Source organism: Austrofundulus limnaeus, unplaced genomic scaffold (genome assembly GCF_001266775.1).
Source record: "Austrofundulus limnaeus strain Quisiro unplaced genomic scaffold, Austrofundulus_limnaeus-1.0 Scaffold30, whole genome shotgun sequence".
NCBI classification, from domain to species: domain Eukaryota; kingdom Metazoa; phylum Chordata; class Actinopteri; order Cyprinodontiformes; family Rivulidae; genus Austrofundulus; species Austrofundulus limnaeus.
Window position 1 is genome coordinate 2,343,771 of NW_013952432.1, and position 9,791 is coordinate 2,353,561.

Genomic DNA, 9,791 nt, shown 5'->3' on the forward strand with positions numbered 1-9,791 from the left:
GACCAAAACAACATTCAGGGTGTTCACTTGGGTTGACTTCAATTTATTCACCTCAATACTAGCAAAAATACTGAAAATAGAAATGAAAGAGAAAATTTAATTGACTACACAATAAACAACGAAGAGCCGTTTTGGTTTCAATCATGAAACTGACCAACCGACCTTGAAGGATCAAACGGTGTGGCGATGGAACCGTTCAGCATCACAGTGACGTTGCCACAGGCGGCATCTGCAAACTGCACACAGGAAGTTGACGTTAAAGGGAAATACAGTTTAGATTTATACAAAATAAATGAACTATTAATTTCATTATGAGCCTGGGAGATGAACTGATTTCCTGATTGTTTTAGCCTTTGTTGTGTTTACTCAAAAATAACACAACTTATGTGAATCTGTGCGGATATTTTTTTTGATTATTTTACCTGATGGTTCAAATTCAAATAACCTTTTTTTTTTTGCCTGTTTTTAGTTTGCTGTAAGAGTGTTTCTGCAGCCGAACCAAACTGGAACCTCTCTGTGTGGGCCGGTGTTCACTCAGGAGAGAGTTACGCAATGTGGCTCCATGGAGACCAACACAAAGCCTCATTGATGAAGATGCAGGCAGTTTAACCTTTGTTGTTTTACTCATATACACCAAAATCCACATGGAGCACATCTGTGTTACACTGTCCCCTGCTCGACCCTACAACTGTGATATCTGAGGGGAAAGAAAAAAAAACAAAACAAAACTTGTAACGTTGTTGTTTTTGACTCACGGCAGCCGAAGCTCGCTGCCAAAATGAGCGGACGGGGTTGTCACATTCATTCCACGCCGGGCAACCAGTGGTGAATGTTTCTGCAACAAAAGCAACAAACAGTTGGCGTCAATGAGCTGAAACTCAACAAATCTGAAACTACAGGACACTCTGGCAAAATGCTGGACCAAAGACAAGAGGTGCCATGATGTTAACGGTCAGTTTGAGGTTCCTTGTTCTTGTTTTTAGACTCATCAGTTCGGACGTCCAGCTCCACTCAGGTCTGTTTTTRTTATCTGTAACCAGCTCAGCTGTGTTTTACTCGGCATTCACCCGTCCCAGTATTTATACTCCTGGTTTACCTCAGCTCCTTGTCAGATCCTTCTGTTAATCCTGTTATCCTGGTCACTTTGCTGTGCGGTTGCTCACTGTTTGCCTTGGATTTGTGTGATTAAAGATACAGATCTTCATCYGATCCGTCGTAGGTGTGGGTGTCTGCATTTGGAGATTTCCAACWATTTCAACTTGCTTTTTATGATGGAAGGATCTGAACTCAAAACGAACCCAGCCGGCAAAATGGTTTAACTTTCTGAACTTCTTAAACACAAAACAAAAACKATGTCCGAAGAAAACAAATCTAGGATGCTAAAGCTATGCTCTACAACCACAGCACATCCAGGTGTACTCCTCACGTATCACATACAGTATCTCTTTAAGCAGTAGTGTTAGTATATTTTTCTGATACTGTGGATGAGATGGTTTGTCCTCAGAGGGAATTGCTGTCTAAACTGGTGGATCGAATCCAGGACATTCTTGCTGTGAGGAATCAGGCGCTAACCACTAAAGGCCTCCACAAGCTCCTGCTGAAATCARCTCTCATTGTCCAGGCTGTGAGACATCATTTTGTCCACAGCTTAGAGTCTTTTGCTCCCTCCACATACAAAATTAATGTGTGATTGGTCGGAAGTTTGTGGGTGTGTTCATTTATGCTGAAAGCACAACTACTCGCTTACAGAATCTGACTGTTTTACGTGGAAGCAGACATTTATAAAGATAGTCAAATGACCAAAAACTCATGAAGGGAGATAAAAGAGATGTTGTGCAGGGAGGAATCTGTATGACAAAAGCTGAAGCGCTTTAACCAAAACAGATTTGTAGACGAAATAACTGGGTTTTTTTGTAGATTCCAGCCGGAAGAAATCCCATGCAGTGATGTGTATCACAGGAGGGGTTTCCCAGGAGCTTGCAGTGTGTCTCAGGGGCTATGAAAAGTATGTGCAACAACAAAAGTTAAACAACCACATGTTGACTGCTTCAGATCGAGTATGCTGGATTCTTAAGCCATTGTGCTGCCAAAGATGTGTTCCTGTTGCCAAAGTGTTCAGACTGATAAGATTCTTTCAACTTCCACCACTCGACACCTCTCTGCTTGTTACTGTACCTGTTGAGTGGGTCCAAGGATGGCCCACCTCCCATTCCTTTATGCAAGAGACCCCAGTAGGGTTTGCCGCCAATGTTTTATAAAACTCCAGAAGCCTCCAAGCAGACACCTCTCTGCTCATTTGAGGCATTTTTCCACAGGCTCGGTTCTCTTTGGCTCCACCCCACTCCACCAGTTTTTGATCTGTCCACTGTCAGCTTCCACACCTTTTCAGCCCGGTTTGTGGAACCTCCTCGGACGTAGTACTACACTGCTGCACCGTTTGGGGCATGTAGCAGTCGCTGACTGGCCGGTGGAATTACATGAACCGCCCTGGATGACATAATATACGAACAGATGCGTGAGCAGTCAGAGCGAGCTGAAAACGCAAGAACTTACAGATTTTCCAAATGATGGCAAAGCGCCGGGAGAAACTAAAAAATCTTGAGCCAGATTTTAGAGCAGGGAAGGACCACAACAGCTGGATTAGCTCAAACCAGAGTTAGTTTGGGTAAAGGGAGGCAATCTACAGCCACTGTTTTGGTTACCGCAAACTGTAGACTGGGACTGTACACAAACTTCAGAGACACCTGAGGATGGTGATTGCTTCATGCATTTTATGAGAYATTGAACRTAAATTGTGGGACACAYATCTCACTTGTGAAATTGTACTTTTTTTGTACGGATGTGTCCTTTGTGCATGTTCGTTTCCAATGCTAAATAGTTAGCAGCTAGCTAATTATCCTATTTAGCAATCCAGGCTAAAAACCAAGACCCTCTTRTAATTATTGTTTACAATAATCGAGGCTAATCATGGTCGTTTTGTTCAGAGTCCCCTTCGACAAGTGACCAGCTGAGCTCCCGGGACGTTTTTATGACATCAWTACCGGTTGCCTTGCCAGCCAGGTCGAGGAAGCCGCGGGTTTAGTGGCTACATGAGAGAGGAGCTTCTCCCATTACATTTGGACTTTAAAGTAGTATTTTAGTTGATTGTGGTTTTTTTTGTGGTTATGTCATGTCTGACTATTATTTTGTGAAATAAAGATACTATCAGCGATACTATTTGCTTTTCACTGAGTTAAATCCATAAGAAAAAATAAAATGAAAACAACATAGCCTATATTTACTCACTCAATTTATAAGAAAATCATTTTTGTTGTGTTCTGCTGCATTTATAAGCAACAGTTTGCTTTAGTAGGGTATGAGTATTATTTACAGAACAAATATCAGACTTTTTAATGTCAACTTTAGCACTGAATGAGCAACAATAAACGGCAGCTTCAGCGCCTCCACGTTAATTATACCACCTACTTCTAAATGATGTTACCGCCCATTTTGCAATGATGATGCCGTCCACAGAGCGGGGACACAGTTGCAGTGGAAAATCACCTACATCCGAGTAGAACCGATCTGACRAGAACCAGTGGAGCCACATTTAGCAATGGAAAAATGCCTTCTGTTACACCTGATCACCATACATCTGAGCTGATGACCTGAGCTTCGTTTGACTAACTTGCCTAGTCCCCACTTCCATGATGCAGATGGACGTTTTTTGTTTGTGAGTAATTGGGAACCATCACTGGACTGTGACTGGWGACTAGTGGGTAAGGCACATTGCAAGAAAATAGGATAATTTTCAGATTTATTTTTAAATTTTTTTTGCCAAGTTTTTGATGTTTGCAACCAGAGAGACATGTGACTTTGTTTTCAGGCACAAACTTTAATTCATTTGTACTGTATGTATGGCTTGCAAATTTGTATTCTAGGTCACGTGGTCTGGTTTTGAGACTAACAATAGCCTCTGAAACTGGTAATGTTTCAAGACCTTTTGAAGATGCCCTCACAAAGGATGTTTATCAGCTACAACCCCTGGCAAAAAGTATGGAATCACCAGTCTTAGATGAGCACACATTCAGACATTTCATTCTGTAAAACAAACTCAGATCAAAAACATGAAACAATAATAAGGTCATTCCAAAGTGCAACTTGTTGGCTTTCAGGAACACTCGAAGAAATGAAGAGAAAACATTGTGGAAGTCARTGAATGTTACTTTTATTGACCAAGCACAGCGGGGGRAAATATGGAATCACTCAATTCTGAGGAAAAAAGTATGGAATCACGAAAAACAGACAAAGACCATTCAAAATACATCACTAGTGTTCAGTGGCGCCACCTTTGGCTTTTATAACGGCTTGCAGTCTCTGAGGCATGGACTTGATGAGCGACAAACAGTATTTTTATTAGTTTGTTTTACAGAATGAAATGTCTGAATGAGTGCTCATCCAAGACTGGTGATTCCATATTTTTTGCCAGGGGTTGTAGTACCAAATAGTCTCGGCACAGTGGGGCACTGTCTTTAGAGGTGGAAAAGCACAGTCATGATGTTAGGGGATTTTGTTAATAAATAACTTTTGTTTGATTTTATAGTTTCGTAGTGTTCAATTTTAGCCCACACATCTCAGCAGCTCTGACGTCCAGCTTTACCCTGGTCTGTTTTTCATCAGTAATCAGCTCACCTGTGTTTCACTCCGTAATCACCTTCTCTGGTATTTATACTTCTGGTTTACCTCAGTTCATTGTCAGATCCTCCTGTTAATCTTGTTATCCTGGTCACTTTCAGTGTTTTACTGTGCTGCTGGCTTTGGATTTTTTGTGATTCAAGCACCAGGTCTTCACACCAATCCAATTGAATTTTTCCAACATCAGCTCAGCTAAAGAAATGTTGTTGTTTTACTACTTAAGTGTTTCAGATTTCATTTTCTATATACAAAAAAGGAAAGCAACAAATGCCATTTGACAACAACCTGTTGTTGGTTATAAAATTTTGTGTTTGGTGGCATTACGTGCAAAGATCATTTTTGTTGGGAGGGATTACGCAGTCTTTCAATAGGTTCAAAATTAAACATTCCTAAGAAAGAGTAACAAAAGCATCCTGAAAGCTTTTATTGTCGCACTTACTGCCATTATTCATCGTAATTCATGTGAAACGTAACGCAGACAAGACATGACTCGATTTTGTTTAAAATGTGAAATTCTGTTTATGTTGGCCAGGTTCCATTTGGAAACCAGCTTATCTAGAGCCATTAGAGCAATTGCCTCAGCATAAAGGTAACCTAYAGCCTATAAGCTTTCTGGGTGGAGTTATGTCAAAGAAATAAAAAGATGGCTGATCATAAAATTACTTGAGATCATATCACAAAAGCAGCGACATAGTTTGCTTTTGACATGTTGGGGCAAAGACCTACTCTTACTTTTTTTGTCTCTACACCAAACCAGTCATGAGGACAGTTTGGACTCTTACCGAAGCTGCCATCCTTTCCACACCAGGTCAGCTTGTCCAGGACAGATCCCAGAAAGGTGTCCTCCAGCGTTTGAAAACAGTTTTTCTTCTCATTAAAGTCATGGACCACTTCCTTCGTTTTGCTCCAGAACATCATCTAGACCCCGAACATAGTTAATAGATGACACTGTTAAACATACCCCACCTCACGTCAGATCAGACTGAATTAACAAGTTCTTACTCTGTTGCATTGAGGTTTTAAAGTGACGGCAGTAATGAAAGGGTCATAGGCGTCCACTGGAACATTACACGGATCTCGGTTCACGTACGCTTGCTGAAACGCATCCCATGCGCGTTGACAGTTACTCCTGAAAGACAAACAATAAGGACTAAACAATATAGGTCTGTTGATTTTCTTTCGAAGATGTGATGGTCTTATTTTCATTTTTTTGTTTGTTTTTTTCTAAATTTACTGAATGGTTTAGACTTTTTTGTCTTTTTTGTAACCAGCAGCTTGTCAAAGCTGGTTCAATCTCAGAAATGAATGATGGATCTGTAAGGTCCTGCATTATATTTTTTCTGGATTTTTTTCTTGTCTCTTACACACACGTGACTTTCAAAAACTGTTTATCTGCTGCATATAATGTACTTTTCAGTACCCACTGCCCAATATAATATCATAGTTTGGTACAAGGATTGAACAGAAAATGAATAAAAATAGAAAAGAAAGGAAAAACCTTCAAAAAAAAATAAAACCCAGATGAATAATGTACAGATTAAGATCACTTAAAAAGATGCCAAGAATGTCTGGAAGCAAAACACAAAGAAACAAGAGGTGATTTAAAACTTTCGAACAGTATAATATATATATATTTAAAAAATCATTACATCAATGTATTGGCAATGCAAATAAACTGCTTGGAAAAAACAACAAAGTAGCCTATACACACTTCAACTTTAAACACTTCAAGGTATAACAAGTCAGTATGGACCAACATAACAAATTTGGTATCAATAATAAAGTATGAGGCATTACTGTGACTGTAAAGTTGCATTTTAATTTCATGTTTTTCAAAGGCACTGTGTTAAAAGAGTTGTAAATCATAGGTCAAAACAGTCAATACAGTCTGCCCTAATCCTATCTCCAGTCCATACACTTGACATAGAAATAAAAAAGCTTCATGTCTTTAAAATTACACAGTGCAGCCAAAAGTGGATTTACAATAACCTTTGACTAGTCGTTAAATATGATAATAAAGAGTCCAGATCTTTGACAGAACTTCTGCAGTTAGTTATTTTCAAGCATATTAGCTGAGAAATGTATCAGCAAGGAACTTTATTTTATTTTTATTTTCCAGTTTTAGTCATGGTGGTCGTTTTTGGCTGCACTGGTTATTTAACATGAAATAAAATAAATACATTTTATGTTATTAGAAATAACTTTAGCTACTCTGAGTTCAGCTGAAGTTTTTCAAGTTGAAACACTCCCAGCTGCACAGACAGTTGAAACAACACTAACCCTTGGAATTGTTGACACCTGCTCAGAAATGTCGATTTAAAGTCATTTCCAGTGTTTGCTTGGCGCTGGCTCAGCCCCAACCCGAGGGCGAGGATACAGATGAGAACAAGCACAACTATCACGGTCACAATCCAACATCTCCTCCGTCTCCTCGCGGGACCACCAGCCTGCTCCGGCTCCATTAAAAAAACAAAAACACTCCTTATTTATTCACAGGACYTTTAGTTCGCGAGGTGTTTGTTGCCACTGCAATGCGACTCCGGCTTGGATGAGTATTTATAGTGATCCAACCACGAAGAGACCTCGGCCAACAGGGTTGCCAAATAGAAAATRACAAAGTTTCGTAATTTTGCTTTAAAACGCTCGTCCTTCGGCCCACACTTTTGTTAGTTCGATGTGAGGGCGCTTTTTCGCTTACTAGAGCAGGTGGTGGAGTGTAAAAAAAACCTTTTCATTTTAGGTTACGAAAATGCCCAAACTACAACTACTTAAAACTGTCACATCAATACGATACATGGCAACATKGACTACAAAGCTATCCGACGCGCGGACACGTTCAAGTTTGTTGCGTTTGTGTTCAACTTTGTAATAAAGAAACAACTGTTTTGACATGATTTATAATGAAATACCTACAAGTAAAACGACARAAATAAGATTATAAATAATAAAGCATCTCAGGGTCAGACAACAGAACGCTCATTGTTTTATAAATTAGTATATTTATTCAGAGAATTAGTCGTGTGCCTACATCACATGACGTTGATGATGCACCTCAAAGTGTCCTTGTCCTACTGATGATTCTGTGCATTTTACAAATAAAGTTGTACTAAATAGGCTACACACCATTTTTATAATCTTAGTGCAGGAAAAAATTGTCTAAGCGAAGAAAAAGTGTTTGTCCTGCTTATGTTACATTCAAGTGCTAAAAACAAAATTATAGCTGTAACAAATAGCCTAATTCAGTTATGTGCCATGAAAATGCTGAAAGCGCAATGTTTGCAAGCATGAGTAATAAACTAAAATTCAGTGACATAATTTAACAAAACAAGTACAATTAATAAAAAATCAAGTTGTCAAACATGATGAAACGAGAACAAGAAAACTGGAAGGTTTCATAAGTTCCTATGCAAATATGTAAATTCTTTGGTTGGTTGATCTTCTGCTCACAAAAAAATAATTAAAAAATACTGCTAATAATAATAAATAACAAAAATATGTCATAGAAACAGACCATATTATGAAGAGCGTTAAAAACTAATCTTATCCTGTAATGAACCAGAAAAAGGAGTGCCACCAATACTCATGTAACTAAATTCCTGTCAACAAATGAATAGCAGAATTTAAAATATTGGATTCAAACATGCACATATTGAAGCTTATACACAAATGGCTTGTTTATAATTTATAAAAAATACTGCACATCACATCTCCAGAACAAGGGACAAAAATTCAGCAGAGTTTTCATTAAATTGGGTTACGGTTAGTGCAGGTGTGAGCGTGCTTTCAGCTCTTTGTATTTTCTTCAGAAAAGCGTGTATAACTGTGTGAACTAGGTGTTAGAGGTTTTTATATTTTTCATTTAATGTGTTCATTCTCATAAATGTGTTTGCTCTGTCTGCAGCCTAACTGAACAAGCCTCACCCTGCCCCCCCACGCTGCTTCTGGCGTCGGCTGAAACCAGACAGCACCTGCACCCTGTCACATTTCCTGTCTTCCTTTTTGTCTTAGTGTGCAAAGCAGCACACTATCATGTGTTGCAAAAATGTAACAGGGGATGGGCTACCACATATGAGGACTTATATTCATATTTTGATTGGTTGAAATGTTATATCCTGTATCTCTGTGTGTTTTAATAAAAAGAGTGTCACTGAGCTGAGAGCTTCAGAGCTTCTCTGATGCTGGCCTCACGTTAAGACCGGTGTTAGTGAACCTCTCTCTTTGCAAAGATTGTCTGCTCACAACTTGAACTTGATTGTCTGTGCTTATTTTCTTTAAAGGTGCTAAGAAAATACCCAACACCAGGTATGACAATTGATTTGCCCAAGGCAAAGTCATAGATAGTAGTAATTTTTTAAGGCCACCAGCAGTGAGCGGGTCAAGAAATGTTTTGGAGCGTGTAAGAAAACCAACGGTTAGCTGTTCCGATGAACAGGTTGATCACCTTTGTTACATGACTTCAACTTTATTTACTGGCTACATACACTGATTGTGGTCGCTTTGATATTTAATTTGGAACTACAATATACTGTATGTGTGACCACATGAGATCCTGGCTGGATAAAAGGATCTCATTGTGGAGAGACAAAAACAGTTCAGCTTTTATGAAGGACACACAAAATACTGTGTGTTTGTAAAGGTGTGTTAAAGTCTGGTGTGGGATTTCAAAGAGACAAAGTGACAAWGTGTGCAAAAAAAGAGTTAACAATTTAAATAAAAACTGAATAAAATGTAAAAATAAAATAAAGTTCAGTTGCCTAGAATGAACACACACTGGCCTGTTCTGTTTCCTCCTGGGCTGTTGTGTGTTTTTCTACTGAGGAAGAAAACTTCAGTTACAAGACAGGAGCACTTTAAGTTTGAAAATCTGAGCTCAACATGTCGTATTCGATGGTGGTTCAGTTGGATGTAAGACTGTTTTGTTCCATCAGGGTGGTTGTTTGTATTTGGCAGTAGGGCTGTGTCAGGTCCTGGATACACTGAAGGATCCTGAGGGTCCTGAGAATGAAGGATTTAAAATTATTCAAGTTCCTCCATCTGAAAGATTGCTTTAAAGTCATTAAGTAATGAATCAGAAAGATAGTTTTACGATATTTAATCACCTCCCTCACCCCCCCCCC

The 9,791-nt window shown here is 39.1% G+C and overlaps 2 protein-coding genes across 2 annotated transcripts in view; both read right to left on the reverse strand.

The window, feature by feature from the left end:
- The window catches only part of LOC106515510 (ADP-ribosyl cyclase/cyclic ADP-ribose hydrolase 1), an 8,047-nt gene extending 723 nt beyond the window's left edge, over window positions 1-7,324 (reverse strand). Inside the window, exons 1-6 of the mRNA XM_014005348.1 lie at window positions 6,955-7,324; window positions 5,677-5,803; window positions 5,457-5,592; window positions 756-835; window positions 163-236; window positions 5-70 (exon numbers count right to left, since the gene is read on the reverse strand). Of these exons, the coding sequence (XP_013860802.1) occupies window positions 5-70; window positions 163-236; window positions 756-835; window positions 5,457-5,592; window positions 5,677-5,803; window positions 6,955-7,136 (665 nt within the window). The 5' untranslated portion in view covers window positions 7,137-7,324. The remainder of the gene's footprint in view (window positions 1-4; window positions 71-162; window positions 237-755; window positions 836-5,456; window positions 5,593-5,676; window positions 5,804-6,954) is intronic.
- A 2,370-nt stretch (window positions 7,325-9,694) lies between these two features.
- Window positions 9,695-9,791, reverse strand: part of LOC106515511 (ADP-ribosyl cyclase/cyclic ADP-ribose hydrolase 1) — an 8,998-nt gene continuing 8,901 nt past the window's right edge. Inside the window, exon 10 of the mRNA XM_014005349.1 lies at window positions 9,695-9,708. Coding sequence (XP_013860803.1) covers window positions 9,695-9,708 — 14 coding nt within the window. The remainder of the gene's footprint in view (window positions 9,709-9,791) is intronic.